The following is a 17,543-nucleotide window of genomic DNA, read 5'->3' on the forward strand; positions in this document are numbered from 1 at the left end:
CCCTTTCCTTGTCCCGGCGGAGGAGACGGCGATGGCGGCCGCAGCATCCTTGAAGGATTTCCTGGAAGAAGCTACCTGCTCCATTTGCTTGGAGTATTTCCAGGACCCCGTGCTCATCCCGGAATGCGGCCACAACTTCTGCCGGGGCTGCCTGACCCGCAGTTGGGGGACGTCGGAATCGGAGGCTTCCTGCCCCCAGTGCAGACAGACCTTCGGGCCCCGCAACGTCCTCCCCAACAGGCAGCTGGCGCGGCTGGTGGAAGTGGCCAGGCGATGCGAAGGTCCTTTGGGCGAGGAAAGAGGGAGCTTCTGCCCGAAGCACCGGGAACCCCTCAAGCTCTTTTGTAAGGATCACGAGACCCTCATCTGCGTGGTCTGCGACCGATCCAAAGAGCACAGGGGCCACTCGGTGATCCCTGCGGAGGAGGCTTTCCAGGAGTACCAGGTAGGAATCCGCCAGGGAGAATCCCTGCGGAGGGCCATCCAGATCCTTGGCCTTCCAGGCAATCCTTGAACTACTTGCAAACGTTGGAACTACTTTACTTGTTTCTTCTGTGGTCCGCAAACCGGTTTTAGCCTGGCACAGATGCCGATCAGAACCAGACGGTAGTTCAAGGAATTTTTATTGGAGTATTTGAGCTGTTATGTATAGGGGTTAATAACACTGCTAGCTACAGCTCTACCGATACCACCAGGTGGCGCTAGAGCTAAACTGCTGCAGCCAGGAGCAGCGTTTCAGCGGGAAGGTAAAGGTTCCCCCGCACATGCGTGCTAGTCGTTTCTGACTCTAGGGGCCGGTGCTCATCTCCGATTCAAAGCCAAAGAGCCAGCGCTTGTCCGAGGACGTCTCCGTGATCATGTGGCCAGCATGACTAGACGCCAAGGGCACACAGAACGCTGTTAATTAATTAATTAATTAATTAAATTTTTATACCGCCCTATTCCCGAAGGACTCAGGGCAGTTTACAGGGCAACATAAAATACAATATAAAAATAGTATAAAATTAAAATAGATTAAATTAATTAAGCCCAACAATTAAAACAATATTAAAAGCTAAAACCCCTTCAGTCCAGGCCTGATAGATCAAAAAATCAGGTTTTCATGTCCCGGCAAAATGAACGCAGATCGGGGGCGGTCCGAAGTTCCCACCGTAGTGGTCCCTATTTTTCTACTTGTATTTTTATGTGCTTTCGAACTGCTAGGTTGGCAGAAGCTGGGACGAGTAACAGGCGCTCACTCTGCTATGTGGCACATGGGATTTGACCCGCCAAACTGCCAACCTTCTGATCGACAAGCTCAGTGTCCTAACCCACTGAGCCACCGCGTCCCTTTCCCGTGGGAAAGCCAGGTTTAAATCTATTGGCTGGAAGTGTACCTGGACAGGTATAAATAGGGCTCAGGTAACCCCTATTCCCCCAGTACAGTCTACCCTCAAATAAAGAACGTGTGCTGTATTCATTGCCTGGCGTCCTTCCTGTTCTCCAAGAACCCACTACACAATATGAGCAAAAGGCTCTTAAGCAGTTAACGGAGCCAAGACCCCCTGAACCATATACAAATACAAATTTGATCCAGTTAAGATTAAGAAAGTTGAGAGATTGCGGTTTTTATTGATTTTTTAAATACAATAGTGCTTATTTGGGTCAATATAAAAGGGGGGGAAAATGACATTGCCATAGGTGTATACTATAGGCTGCCCAACCAAGCAGATGAAATAGATGAACTTTTTGCTAGTCAGCTAACTAAGGTATGTAAGAAGCACATCACAATAGTAATGGGGGACTTTAATTACCCTGATATCAACTGGGAGACAAACTCTGCACCAAGTGGAAGATCAAACAGATTCCTGACAAACTTAGCAGACAACTTTCTCTCCCAAAAAGTAGAGAAGGGAACTAGGGGATTAGCCATATTGGATTTAATTCTCACAAACAGAGATGAAATGATAGAAGGTGTTGAAGCCACAGGAACCTTGGGGGGGAAGTGATCATGCAATATTGGAATTCAACATTCTGGAGGCACAAGCAATAGAACACAGCCAAACTAGAGTCTTGGACTTTAAAAGAGCTAATTTCAATAAACTTAGAGAGACCATGCGAAGAATTCCATGGATGAGAATCCTAAAGGGGAAAACAACTCAAGAAGCTTGGGAAATTTTGAAAAGTGAGATAATAAAGGCCCAGTCTAGTGCAATACCAACCAACTAGTCCAACTTATTATTATTTATTATTATTTATTCAACAAGTGTTGTCTGGGTTTATAATTCACTAATACAAATTAAATTCCTAATCGCTAGTTCGTTTCTCCGGCCATTGATAAAATAAGTCCCAAGTTTGAAAATATTGTTTCTTTTTTTTCTTTCAGTCTCAAAGTAAGTCTGTCCATTTCTGCACAGTCTAGTATTTTTTTAATTATTTCTTCCTCTGATGAGTATTTCTTCATGTTTCCAATATTGTGCAAATATAAGTCTTGCTGCTGTTATCACATGCAAAATCAGATATATACTTCGTTTTTCAAGCCTTTCTGGCATTATACCTAATTTTAAAAGTTCAGGTTTAAAATTTACATGTTTTCCCAGCATCTTTTCTTGCTTAACATGTCCACCATACATGATAATAACTACCTGTTTTTTTATTACATTTCTAACATTTATCTGACATATTTTTAAACATTTTTGCTAATCTTGCTGGTGGCACATGCCATCTATAAGACATTTTATATAAGTTTTCTTTATAAGAGGTTGACATTGTCCGTTTGTAATTTCTTTCCCAAAGGCTTTGCCATTTCTTTAAATCTATATTATATCTCAAAATTTTTGCCCATATTATCATTGTTTCTTTTACTTGTTCATCTTCCATTTTCAAATTTAGTAGAAAATTATAAATTTTCTTAATTAGTTTTTCATCAGAGGTTAATAGTATCTGATCAAACAGTCTGCTGTTTATGGAATCCATACAAATTAACATCTTTATCATATCTCACTCGTATCTGTAATTATGACCACTATGATATATCAGTACCATCTCTTGTCTAGGTTTTAAGTTCCCTTCAGAGTTTAGAATATCTTTATATGTCCATATTTTCTCAAAGCTAACTAGATTTGGGTGTATAAATGCTTCCATTTTTGAGAGCCATCCTGTAATTTTCAAATATATTTTGCTTTTTATTTCCCCATATTAGTGATAATGCATTTCTAATATAGTGGTTTTGAAAATATTTATGAATTTTATTTTTCCCATACCATAAAAAGCATGCCAATCAAGTTGTAAGTCATGTCCCTCTAAGTACAACAATCTTTTATGTCTGAGGGTTATCCATTCTTTTACCCATTTTAACACCTATGTGCTTGATAATATAAAACCCAGTCTGGCAAACCAAAATCTCCATTTCCCCTTAGTTTCTTGTAACATTTTCAGTTTAATTCTAGCTTTCTTTCCTTGCCAGATAAATTTTAAAATTAAGGAGTTCAGGTCTTCAAAAAAAATTTTTCTCTAGTTTTATAGGTGTAGGTATTGTTTGAAATAAAAGAAGTATTTTTGATAATACATTCAATTCTCCCTAACATCTACAATGGCAGATTTTTCAATTTTTCCAATTCAAGTTTTATTTGGTTTAGTGATATATAGATTAAGGAAGTTAATCACTCATTGGTTCCTTGACATGTGTTTGTTTTGATTTCATGTCCTGCCCTACTTTACCCTCCTTCATACATTGCATACTTATGCTAATAAGATTTTTTTATCAAAAGGGCTGTGTGTTTTATTATTATAATAAGCTAGAAGTTACCAAAGTTTATATTTGCATGCCTCAGCTAGCATCCTTCTTACAGAGTGCTTCTAACTTTCTTGTAACATTCCTGTTGCTGGGCAGTCGTGTCCCACCATTTGTTACTGGTCTTATTACACTCAACTGCAACTTTCTAACCTGAGACCTTCACCTCCTGTGTGCCTCCAATTTTTTGAAAACAGATTTACCATAGTCCTCGACTCACAACCATTCATTTAGTGACAGCATTGAAAAAAGTGACCCATGACCATTTTTCATACTTATGACAATTGTAGTGTCCCTGTGGTCACTAATCAAAATTTGGATGCTTGGCAACTGGTATGATGGTTGCAGTGTCCTGGGGTCAGGTGATCAGATTGTGTGACCTTCTGACAAGCAAAGTCAATGGGGAAGCCAGATTCGCTGTACAACCGTGTTGCTAAGTTAACATCTGCAGTGATTCACTTAACAACTGTGGCAAGAAAGGTTGTAAAATGGGACAAAACGTTCCCTAATTGTCTTGCTTATCGATGGAAATTGCCTGTAGGCGTAGGGAGACCCTTTGTCAGCTCACTTTCCACATTTGTTATAGAGTAGAGCAAGATCACCATAGAGTCCTCCACAGTCTTTGAGTGCAGACCCTGAAAAACACTCCTGGTGGGTCAGGCCGAAGCCATCCCAGCCCAAGCTTTTGTTTCTCAGTGATGCTTCTCAGGTGACTCAGGCAGCTCACTTTCCTGCCATTACAGGTAGTCCTCGACTTAGAACAATTCGTTTAATGACTGTTCAAAGTTACGATGGCAATGGGAAAAGTGACTTGCAACCATTTTTTACATTTACGACCGTTGCTGCATCCCTGTGGTCACATGATCAAAATTTGGACACTTGGCAACTGCCATGTATCTATGACGGTGGCATATATCTTCTAACTGGGTCTTCCCTCAGATGTAACTCTTTACAGAAAAGAAACTCAGAACTTGTATTTTCTCTTCAGATCAAGGTTGGGGATTGCCTGAAGGCTCAGAAGGAGGACAAAGAAGAAATAGCTACATATAAAACGGACACAGAGCAAAGAGTTCAGGAGATGCTTGTAAGTATCGATCCAACGGTGAGAAGCTTCTGAGCTAATAGGAAGGAAAACCCAGTCTGCCATCTTTAATAATAGGCAGACTGTAAGTACAAATAAAATTCCAGCTAAAGACAATGGTGGGCACAGAACTTGTTTTTAGCCTGGGGACTGTATCTTTGACTGGGATGTCACCATTGGCTGAATGAGTCACAGTTGGGTTAAGGGCACCTATCACATGAGCCATGTTTTATAAAGTGGGTTTGGTTTGCATATAAATTAATGCAGACCGTATTTCATCTTATTGAAACAAATGTGAAATCAAACATTTTTCTGTCTACTTTTCTGGAAATCCTGATTGCCAAGAAAATTTTCATGAGAGATCATTTAACTTGAGCCTTTTTTTTTTGGTTTTTAGAAACCTTTCCTCCTGTGTTTGTTGATGTCAAAAAAATTTTTTTCTCCCTAGGAATTTCTCCCATCTCATTTCAGGACTCTTCAGGGAATCTGTTTTAATATTATAATAAAATAAATAAATATAATTAAGTAAAAATAAAAACAAAAATATTCCTTTTGCTTTTTCTGTCTTCTTGTTCTAGGACCTCATCAAAAAAGAGAGAAAAAATATAGTGGCTGAATTCAGAGAACTACAACTCTGGTTAGAAGGACAGGAGAAGCTTCTGTTGGCTAGAATGGAAGAGACGGAGAAGGAGATTATGGCTATAAAGGAGAAAGGTTTGGCCAAGCACATGGAGGAACTGTGCTCTCTTGACGATCTCATCCAGGAGATAGAAGAGAAGCATCAGCAGCCAGCCAGCAAACTCTTACAGGTCAGGCAGGAAGTGGAGATCATAGACTCACAGGGCTGGAAGGGACCTTGGAGGTCTTCTAGTCCAGGACTTTTCAACTTTTTCAGCCATTGTACCACTTTTAGGATATGGCAACATCTGAGTACCACCAGTCGCCTCACAAGGTGTCAAAAACTTGATGACCAAAAAAAAAAAAAGGAAAAAAGTGATGAAGTACAGGTAGTCCTCGACTTACAACAGTTTGCTTAGTGACTGTTCGAAGTTAGAATGGCACAAAAAATGCCCCCCAAGCCACAGCCGAGCAAGACACCTGCCTGCCCACCCGGCGGCGCTCTTCCTCCTCTCCAAGGTTTCATTGTTGTGAGCATTTCTGTTGAGGGTTAGCAGCAGGAGTGGCGTAGAGACTGTTTGGTTTTATTCCCCCCCGCCATCTGCTGGGTGGTTGCAGCAGGTTTTGGTCACTTCACATGACCCTGGGACACTGTGACCGTCATAAATATGAATCAGTTGCCAAGCATCTGAATGTAAATCTCAAGACCCTGGAGATGCTGCAACATTCCAGCTGATCGACGCTTCAGGATCAGCGCCGAGCTCCAGCTGGAGCCTGGCGCTGATCCTGGCGCTTCCACTGAGCCCAGACAGCCCTGCAGCTCCAGCCATCTCTTGCTCAGGTTTGTGCGGTGCTGCCACTGCTTCAGCTCATTCCCCTCCTCTGCTACCACTTTTCTAGGATGGTCCCATACCACCTTCCAGGTACGAATGTACCACAGGTGATACCCGTACCACTGGTTGAAAAGCCCTGTTCTAGTCCAATCCTCTGGCCAAGGCAGGAGTCCTTATACCGTCCCAAACAAATGTTTGTCCAATCTATTATTGGAAGCCTCCAGTGATGGAGCACCCACAACTTGGGGAGGCAGGCCATTCCATTGATTAATGGTTCTCAATGTCAGGAAATTCTTTATTTCTCAATTGGATTTCCTTCTGATGAGCTTCCAGCCCTTGCTTCTTGTCCTGCCCTCTGGTGGTACAGAGAGTAAATTGATGCCCCTTTCCCTATGACAGTCTTTCAAGTATTGGAAGATGGCTGTCGTGTCTCTTTGTTAACCTAAGCATACTGAGTTCCCTTAGCCATTCATTGTACGGTTTGGCTTCCAGAGCCCTTATCATCTTTATTGCTCCTAATCATAATCATAATAGCAAAAACAATGCATCTCTAAAAAACGGTGAGCAGCTGGGGGGGAAAAAGCAATGTTTTTTAAAGAAAAAAAGTACTTTTTAATTACATGTCAGTTTGTATCTGGTTTCAAACAATTATGAATTTTAAGAATGTAACTGCATAGAAATGGCTCCTTTCCGTGCTTTGTCTCTCTTTTTTTAGGACATTGGAAGCATCTTGAAGAAGTAAGTGAATCCACCCTCTTTACAGTCTGAGAGATCTGCAGCTCCTCCAGCAGTTTTCCTATTTTGGAAAGTTCTGTTTGTATTTGTCAGTAATTTAATTTAAAGACAAATGTATTGTATTTCAGAGCCTCGTAAATATTTCCCCAGACAACCTCAACACAATATAATTAGCAATATTTGATAAGGTGAATTATTACTATGGTTGGTCCCACAGTCATCTAGATGATTAGATTGAGTTTGGTATTTTTATCCATCTATTGAGTCCTTCCCAAGGATAGACAGATGTAGTGGTATCATTGTAGGATGTAAGCTGATCCAAGTAAGGCTGCCTTTTGCAATTGTCTGATAGTGGTTTTGTCAGTGCCGATGCTGTTTCAGTGGTGCTCCAGATGTTTTGGGTTTACAGCCAAGGCGTCTTACTATTGGCGCTACCTTTGCTTTCTTTTGCAACAGTCCTCCTACTTCTCTTTGCAGATCTTTGTATTTTGTTATTTTCTCCAGTCCTTTTTCTTTTATTTTGTTGTCTCCAGGTAGTGCCATGTCCACTTTTTTTTGTCTTTCTCATCAATAATTGTCAAGTCTGGGGTGTTACGCAGCAGCAGGGGTTTGCCTTTGAATTCTAAAGTCCCAAACCACTTTAGCTTCTTCATTTTCTATCACTTTGTCTATTTACTGATCCCATTATAATTATTATAAGAACCCCTTTTGCTACTAGATTATCTGTCCTCAGGATTTATCACTCATTTTCATTAACAAGATCATTTAGCATTTTCTATATTATTATTATTATTATTATTATTATTATTATTATTATTATTATTATTATTATTATTATTATTATTATTATTATTATTATTATTATTATTATTATTATTATTATTCTAGTCCAACCCCCTACTCAAGCAGGAAACCCTATACCAGGTGCAGGCAACCTTGGCTATTTTATGACTCAGGAATTCTGGGAGTTGAAGTCCATGAGTCATAAAAGAGCTGAGATTGCCTACCCCTGCCCTATACCATTTCAGACAAATGGCTGTCCAGTCTCTTCTTAAAAACTTCCAGTGTTGGAGCATTCACAGCTTCGGGAGGTAGGTTGTTCCACTGATTAATTGTTCTAACTATCAGGAAATTTCTCCTTAGTTCTAGGTTGCTTCTCTCTTTGGTTAGTTTCCATTTGTTGCCTCTTGTCTTGCCCACAGGTCCTTTAGAGAATAGCTTGACTCCCTTTTCTTTGTGGCAACCCCTGAGATATAGGAACACTGCTATCATGTCACCCCTCATCCTTCTCTTCATTAAACTAGACATACCCAATTCCAACAACCGTTCCTTATATGTTGCCTAAATGTAGAACCTTACTTTTTTCACCATTGAATTTCATTTTGTTAGATAGCGCCCAGTGTTCAAGTCTACCAAGATCCTTCTGTATCTTAAGCCTGTCTTCTGGAGTGTTGGCTATTCCTGCCAGCTTGGTGCCATTTGCAAATTTGGTAAGTTCCCCATCTATCCCCTCATCCAAATCATTGATGAAGATGTTGAAGAGCACTGGGCCCAGGACAGAGTCAGTACACACTTCCCTCCATGTAGATGCAGTTCCATTGAGGACCACACGCTGAGTACAGCCGGTCAGCCAGCTACGAATCCATCTGGTGATGATGCTGTCAAACCCACATTTTTCTATCTTATCAAGTAGTAGGTTGTGATCTATTTTATCAAATGTTTACAATCTGCTTAAAGTAGAGCTTTTGACTTCCGTTGTTTGCAGCTTGGGCTAGATGGACGTTAGGCTAGCCTTTCTTCTGTTGGTTTCTGGAAGGCTTCTCGACCGTTCGGGGAGACCGCCGTCTCTCCTAGGTCCCTGGAACTTCCTTCCTTCATGCCACCTCTCCGGGGTGGCTCCTGGCCCATTTAGGGTCCCCGAACAGAAAGAAATTCAGCTGAAGGGCTCGGCATTCCGAATCCCTCAACTGTTCCGCTGCTAAACAGAAACAGGCAGTCCACCATTTTCTTGCCTATCTTAACTTGTGTTTCTAGTCTGTTTTTTATGATATCCTGTATTTTGAACCCTAGTTGTTGATTCCAATATTAATGTTCCCTCTGAATTTTCTCTGCTCAAGGCTAAACATTTACTTTCAATATCACTTCGAAGAGCTTCTTCTAGTCAGCTTGTTGCTCTTCTCTTTTCAGCCCCTTCTACAATACTTTTTAATGTGTGGTACACAAAACTCAACCCTTCAGTCCAGAACAAAGCGTAAGTAGCACAAACCCTGATTTGGAAACTTTGCCTCTGTTCCTGCATCTTTTTGTAGCAGATTACACTTCTGATTCATATTCATCTTCAGTTCGTATTCAGCTTCCCTTGCAACTAGTACAGGTAGTCTTCAACTTAAGACAATAATGGGAACTGGAACCTCTTTTGCTAAGCATTGAGGTCATTAAGTGAGCGATCATGTGGCAGCACTCAACTTTACAACCAGACTGGTATTTTCAAATACTGTTGTTGTTTAAAAAATTTCATACTAGCAGTAATGCATTCCTAATATAATGTCTTTGAAAGTAGCTACGTATATCACTCTTCCCATACCATAAAAACGTGTGCCATCATGATCCTCCAGTGTCAACAATCTTATGTTCCTCAGATTAATCTATTTTTCATCCATGTGAGTAACAATGCTTGATAATATAGCTCCGAATATGGAAGGCCAAAGCCTCCTCTAAGAAGAAGGGGACGACAGAGAATGAGGTGGCTGGATGGAGTCACTGAAGCAGTAGGCGTGAGCTTAAATGGACTCCAGAAGATGGTAGAGGACAGGAAGGCCTGGAGGAACGTTGTCCATAGGGTCGCGATGGGTCGGACACGACTTCGCAGCTAACAACAACAACATTTTTACGTTTATTCTTGATTTTTTGCCTTGCCATATAAATTTTAATATTTAATTCTTCAAAGTATTTTTTTCCTAGTCTTATTGGAATTGTCTGAAACAGGTACAATAATCTTGGCAAAATATTCATCTTAATTGTAGCTATTCTGCCCAACAAGGATAATTGTAGGTTTTTCCAATTTTCCAAATTACTTTAATTTGCGCTTTCAATTTATCAAAGTTATCTTCTTTGATAGTTACACATCTTGCTGTTAATTGAACTCCTAGATATTTAACTTTCTTTGCAGTTTGCATACCCATCATCTTGGCAAATTCTCTTTTCTGTTTATCTGTAAAGTTTTTAACTAATATTTTAATTTTCTCTGTTTATTTTCAATCCTGCCACTGCACCGTATTCTTCTATTTTCTCAATTAGTTTAGGTCCTGTTTCCTGTGGTTCTTATAAAGTAAACACGGAATCATCAGCAAATGCCTGTAGTTTATACTCCTCCTTTATTTTCATGCCTTTTATTCAACTGTCTTGCCTAATATTTCTGTTTAACACCTTTAAAGTTAAAATAAATAACAATGGAGATAAGGGACATCCTTGGTTCGTACCCTTAGTTATATTAAAGATCTCTGTCAAGTCCCCATTTATAAGCACCTTTGCTGTTTGTTTATGATATGTTGCCTTAATCGTGTTAATAAATTTATCTCCAAAGTCTATGTACTTTAATTGTAAAAGCATAAATTGCCAGTTCACATTGTCAAATGCCTTCTGTGCGTCAAGGAAGATCAGTGCCATTTGCTTTCCAGGGTGCATCTCGTAGTATTCCAATGTATTCAAGATCATCCGCGTATTATTTTTAATTTGCCTCTTAGGTAGAAATCCATTCTGATCTATGTGTATAAAGTCATTTAAAAACCTTTTCAGTAGCTCTGCTATTATTGAAGCGTAGATTTTGTAATCTATATTTAAGAACGATATTGGCCTGTAGTTTTTTATTTGTAGTGAATTAGAGTAGGTATCAATGTTATATTCACTTCTGTCCATGTTTTAAGTACCTTTGCTTCTGACAATGCTTCATTATAAATTTCGAGCAGCCCAGTGTACAGATTGTGGAGAGAGAGAATGGGCTCCAGCATGAGTCCAAAAGCTTGGAAGAATAAACCTCTGGTCCCGGTGACCAACTCAGACTGGATCCTGTAGCTAGCCAATCCTCAAGCACCATCTGATGTTTTAGAAAGCTGCTTCCATTGAGAGGATGATAAACATTGTTCTTTTTTTCTTGCCAGGTACCAGGTGAAGGAAGCATATGAGAATCCCATGGATTTACTTGTAGACCCAATGTGGACAATCTGGGATTACAGTGATATCACTGTGCTTCTGAAAAGTGTCATGAAAAAATTCAAAGGTAAAAAACGGCCGCCGAGTTTTTACGCTGGATTTTTGACCCCATAGCATCCAAAAGAGATTCTTGGTCAGTGTCAGGGGGATCAAAGAGTGATCGATGTCAGGATCGGTTGAAAGGACACCTTCATTTCTCTGGGGAAAGGCCTTGTTTCTTGGCACCAGGATGGGGAACAGGAGCTCCTTGGGTTGTCCCGTTAAAGATGAGGAAACCATTAGCCAGTCATAGCTGACCATTTACAGGTAGTCCTTGACTTACAACAGTTCATTTACTGACTGTTGGAAGTTAGAACGGCACTGACTTAGGACCATTTTTCGCACTTATGACATCCCCACAGTCATGTGATTTACATTCGGATGCTTGCAACTGGTTCATATTTATGATGGTTGAAGTATCCTGGGGTCATCTTTTGTCACGTTCTGACAAACAAAGTCAACGGGGAAGCCAGATTCACTTCACCACTGTGTTACTAATTTAACAACTGCAGCGATTCACTTAACAAATGTGGCAAGAAAAGTCATAACTTTGACTTTAACAAAATCCTCACTTAGTAACATCAATTCTGGGCTCAGTTGTGGTCATAAGTTGAGGGCTACCTGTATTCTTTATTTCCCAAATCGATATTCACTGATCACTGGGGAAGCTGAATAAGCTTCCACTAAATATTATGGAATATGTACAAGTAGTCCTTGACTTATGACTACAATTTCAGTTGTTAAGTGAGTTGTGCTCTACTTTATGACCCCTTTTGCCATCGTTGTTAAGAAAATCACTGCAGGCAAGTGAATCGTGTGGTTGTTAAGCAAATCTGGCTTCCCGCATTGACTTTGCATGTCAGAAGCTCCCCAGGAAAGTTGCAGAGGACAATCCCACAACCATGGGATGCTGTAGCCGTGATAAATACATGCTGGATGTCAAGTGCTGGGGTTTTGATCATGTGCCTGGGGATGCAGGAACGGTCGTAAGTATGAGAACTGGTTATAAGTTTTTTTTAGTGCCATTGTAACATTGAGTAATCATTAAATTAATGGTTATAAGTTGAGGACTACCTGTATATAATATAGTAGAATATATTTGTATCTGACAGAATAGATATAGCCACTAATGACATTCTGACATGCAGCTTTCCTTATTTCCTGATTTGAGGCCAAGGAAAGCAAACAAGAATGAAACGAATATACGATAAATACGATAGAGTTTCAGTATTTGAGGGGCTGCTACTAAGAAGAGGGGGTCACATTATTCACCAAAGCATCAGCGGGCAGGACAAGAAACAGTGGTTGGAAACTGATCAAAGAGAGAAGCAACCTGGAATTAAGGAGAAACTTCCTGACAGTGAGGATAATTAACTGGTGGAACAGCTTGCCCCCAGAAATTGTGGGCGCTCCATCACTGGAGATTTTTAAGAAGAGACTGGACAGTCACTTGTCTGAGACGGTATAGGTTTTCCTGCTTGAGCAGGGGGCTAGACTAGAAGACCTCCAAGGTCCCTTCCAATTCAATTCTATTCCTATTCTATTCCGTGTCGGTCACCGGGATGAGAATTTTTGTCTTCTGGGCTTTCGGTCTCTCCCTGGAGCCCATGTTCAGGGAATTTCTCTCTAGCAGAGTGTGTGCACGGTATTTATAGTGTCTGTCTGTCTAAAAAGCCACACACAGAGACACTATAAATACCATACACAAAACAGTAAATTCGCTGATGACAGGCTCCAGCAAGAGCCCGGAAGACAAAACCTCTCGTCCTGGTGACTGACCCCAGATGGGATCCTGCAAAGGAAAGCAGGGTTTCTGTAGGGAGGCCCTTCTGTTGCTCCAGTTCCAATGATGAGATGCTGAATCCCTTCCTTTTCTTCTCCAGATTGATGGATTCAGAAACCAGTCATAGCAGGGTGTCCCAAATGTCTGTCTGCCTACGCAGAGTTTATTGCTTTTTATACAGTTTTAACAAGCAGCAAAGAGTATATAGCAACAGCATCGTTATTGGTGTATTCTCCTTGTCAATCTTTAAGAACATCCCAGCCAGGGTAGAGTCTCACATATCTTGATGGTGCCTGGTGGTGCTCATTAGGGTGAGCTCATAGACATATGAGGTAAACAGGTACTGAGGCGTGGCAGTTTGCTGCACACGGCCTCTACATAACCTTTATATGACCTCTGTCTCTACACAGATACTCTGGAAAGTGGACTTCAACTCCAGGAAGGTAAATATGAGTTATAAGAATCTCTTATATATCGCTTGCTGTTTTCAGAGGAATGCTGTACAGTAGAGTGACAAAGAAAAAAAGCATAAGATTAGATACCTTGAAGACAGTAAACTTAATGATTTATTATTTATGAGTTATTACTTGCTATTTATATGTACACTGTGAGCTTATCCACCAAAGACATTGTGTGTGATCACACTTGGCCAATAAAGAAGTCTCTTCTCTTCTCTTCTCTTCTCTTCTCTTCTCTTCTCTTCTCTTCTCTTCTCTCCTCTCCTCTCCTCTCCTCTCCTCTCCTCTCCTCTCCTCTCCTCTCCTCTCCTCTCCTCTCCTCTCCTCTTCTCTTGTCTTCCTCCTATTCTATTCTATTCTATTCTATTCTATTCTATTCTATTCTATTCTATTCTATTCTATTCTATTCTATTCTATTCTATTCTATTCTATTCTATTCTATTCTATTCTATTCTATTCCATTCTATTCCATTCTATTCCATTCTATTCCATTCTATTCTATTCTATTCTTCTATTGCATTCCTTTCCATATAAAGAGTGACAAAGAAAAGAAGTATAGGATTAAATGCCTTAAAGACTATCATAATACAGTAAATATAAATATAAAATCCAGTCTTAGTGTAGAATGAAATATTTGCATAAATGGGAAAATATGGGCTGGGACTGAAAAAGAATATAGAATTCCTGCCAGGCTAATAACATCCTCTTGATTTTACTGCCTGATTATAAATTGGTGAGACACCAGGTCTTTGGGAGCAGAGAAATTAAGTCCTTTGGGTCAGAGCAAATAGCAATGTTGGAGCACCAGTGATGTCTCAAAGGTGCTTTTTTCACAAGGTAACTGGACTTTCTTGCTTCCTCACATTCCGTCATGTGCCCCAGGTTACCTGTGGGGGATCCCTCTGACTCTGCCCGTTCAGAATTGAAACATGGCAGCCTCTTGCTCTGCCTGATCTTCTGTATTAAAGCTCCAGATAAAAGTCCCTGTTCCCACCTTGGCCCTCCCAGGAACTCAGTGAAGACAAAGCCAACCACTCTTCATTCCCCATCCCAATCTCCCCACCCGCAAGATGGAAATTAAAGAGATTGATATGCAGGGATATTAGAATGGGGTGAAGCACCATGAAGGCTTGGAAAGACAAGGCAATGTGCCATTCATAAAATCAGTGAATCTTCCAGTCTTGGAAGCTGAACTCCTTTCAGAGTGGAGGCCGTAGGGTTGATATATTGGAGGTCAAGACACAAACCAGGCCTGCAGCCTAAGCTCTTGTTCTTCCTTCCTTCCCTTCCCCCCTTGCAGTGAATGTAAGTCTAAATCAATACACAACCCATCTTGACCACCTTTACATCCCCGAAGATGAAAAAAGCGCCAGAGGAATTAAGCCAGTTAAAAATATATATATCCTTCCCCAAACAGCAAGAGATTTGAACATTATCCATATGTCCTTGGCTGTCAGAGCTTCTCAACAGGGAGTCATTCCTGGGAAGTTATTGTAAGCAATAGAATAGGATGGGGTGTAGGGGTGACCAGCATTCCGGTGAGCGTAACAAATCTTGATGAGCAGACCAGACACTGGCACGTTTGTAAATGGGAAAATAAGTATAGGATCGTCTCTTTGTCAGTATACTCTAAACTGGTCCTGACTGAGGAGCCCATGAGGATCCGCATTTCTCTCAACTGTGAAGGGGGACTGGCAGTTGGCGAAGGCAACCTGAATGAGTGGGAGTAGAAGGCCAGAGGCCAGAGGGATGCTGAACAGGCCGGCAGTGAACAGAGGACGGAACTAAGACAGTGGGAGAGCCAAGTGTTTACGGAAAATGGGGCAGAGCAGGGACCTGGACACTAGCAGCCCCATCAGGGGAATTCTGGGAGTTGAAGTCCACAAGTCTTACAGTTGCCAAAGTTGGAGAAGCCTGGACCAGGCAATGCTTAGGTTTAGTTTAAAAAAAAACAATGAGTCTTCCAGTCCTGAAGGGGGTGTTTGGGGACTGAACTCCATTCCCACAAGAGGCTATAGGGTTGAACTTCTGGGGTCAAGACAAAAAATCAGGTCTGCAGCTGAAGCTCTTGTTCTTCCTTCCCTTCCCCCTTACAGTGAATGTAACGCTGGATCCAGACACAGCCCATCCTGGCCATCTTGACATCTCCGAAGATCACAAAAGCATCAAAGGAGTTAAGCCAGTTAAACCAATATATCCTGCCGCAAACTGGAAGAAATGTGAATATAATCGTTATGTCCTTGGCTGTCAGTGGTTCTCAACAGGAAGACATTTCTGGAAAGTTATTGTAGGAGATACGGCTGGATGGCGTGTAGGGGTTGCCAACAAGCCATTGAACGTAAAAAATGTTGATTTGCAGACCAGGCACTGGCAGATTGAGTTATGGGAAGGGAAATACTGGATCTTCTCTCCATCAGTATGCACTGAACTGGTCCTGACTGAGAAGCCCACAAGGATCCGCATCTCTCTGAACTGCGAAGGGAGACAAGCAAATTTTTTTGATGCCAGGACCGCAGCTCTGCTTCATACATTCTCGGACATTTCCTTGGTTGGAGAGACCCTTCTGCCCTCTTTCTTTTTGCGTGATGGCGCCTGCATAACACTCCCCTAAAATAACGGGAATCCATAGACAATACTTTGGAAAAATCCCTATTTGCTAAGCTGTAGTCCCTGAAAGCTGTTAAATCAGAGGTTCCTTAGCTTTTGGCTACTACACCTTCCTTTAGTGTTGGATGCCGCACTGAGTTGCTTGCGGTTGTGTAGCTTTGGAAATTGAAAGAATGGGTCAGTCAATCAATCTAAAAAATGAGGTGCCCTGTAGGAGCTTTATAGGCTTTAATGTTATGTGTTCAAGTGTATCAATATTAAGGATACTTTTTTCTTACGGCTAAACCCATAAATCGTGGGTTTTAGATCTCCGTCACAGCTCTCCTTCCCATTTATGTATCCTGCTTGTTTCTTTAAAGTTTAGTTGCAATCAGTGATTGTGTAGGTTCCCATAATTCAATATATTCTATTTTCTTTCCCTTTTTTTCTTTATTTTTTTCTGTTTCCTTTTAAATATACACAATCATAATCCCAACAAACTCTAGCAGGGCTTCAGCAAATATTAGACTCAATGTAAGATTTACAGCATCATAGGCTTTTTTTTTTTTACAAATGCTAGTACTGTTTCTGCCTTTTTATATATTACTTATCTACTTTTTATACTCATCTAGTGCTACTGCCAGTAGGGACAAGAAGCATATTTTAAGGTAGTCAAGAATGCCAGCAAGGAATGTGATGTGGATGCTATTGTACATCTTGGCACTAACGATCTGTCCCCAAAAGAGATACTCTCTCTGCAGAATGATTTCCAGAGCTTGGGGCAGGAACTTAGCAGGATAGGCTGTAGGCCTACTTTTTCAGAGGTTTTACCAGTGTATAAGGAACAAAGTGGAAAAGGCCAGCATATAGCAGAATTCAATATGTGGCTAAAGGAGTGGTGTAAAGGGGAAGGCTTTGGTTATATTAGTCACGATGTCTGTAGCTGAACCAATGAAAAGTAAAAAAGATGGTTTCCATCCATCAAAAAAAGAGACCAAGTTACTTGGCAATAAATTCACAGATTTTCTGGAGGAATATTTAAACGGACACAGTGAGTTTATTGATCCAGAACATCCCTTTCCCCGGCAATCTAAAAATTATAGTGTTATCAGTGCATGTAGCATAGATGTGATATATGTCTATACACCAATGCACAGAGTATGAACAATAAACAGGGTGAACTAGAAATTCAGGTAAATGAGGGTAGATATGATATTGTTGCCATTACAGAAACATGATGGGATGAAACCTGCAAATGGAACACACAGCTAGAAGGATTTAAATTATTTAAAAGAAACAGACCAAATAAAAGAGGTGGAGTTGCTCTCTATATAAGAAATAACTACATCTCTACAGAAATAGCACAACAATGATAAAACTCTTGAATGCATTTGGGTCAATATAAAGGGGAAAAATAACATTGCCATAG

General features: G+C 40.7%; 1 protein-coding gene across 1 annotated transcript; it reads left to right on the forward strand.

The window, feature by feature from the left end:
* Positions 1 to 31: 31 nt before the first annotated feature.
* On the forward strand, positions 32 to 17,170 carry LOC308663287 (zinc finger protein RFP-like; the record flags this gene model as incomplete). The annotated part of the gene is made up of 7 exons (XM_081319584.1): positions 32 to 445; positions 4,761 to 4,856; positions 5,432 to 5,662; positions 7,020 to 7,042; positions 11,197 to 11,315; positions 13,481 to 13,513; positions 15,625 to 17,170. 7 exons carry the CDS (start codon positions 32 to 34, stop codon positions 16,137 to 16,139), a joined length of 1,431 nt encoding a protein of 476 aa, XP_081175710.1. The 3' UTR covers positions 16,140 to 17,170.
* Positions 17,171 to 17,543: the final 373 nt, after the last annotated feature.

The sequence above is a fragment of the Vipera berus genome (genome assembly GCF_964194415.1).
Source record: "Vipera berus genome assembly, chromosome: 2".
Classification (NCBI taxonomy): domain Eukaryota; kingdom Metazoa; phylum Chordata; class Lepidosauria; order Squamata; family Viperidae; genus Vipera; species Vipera berus.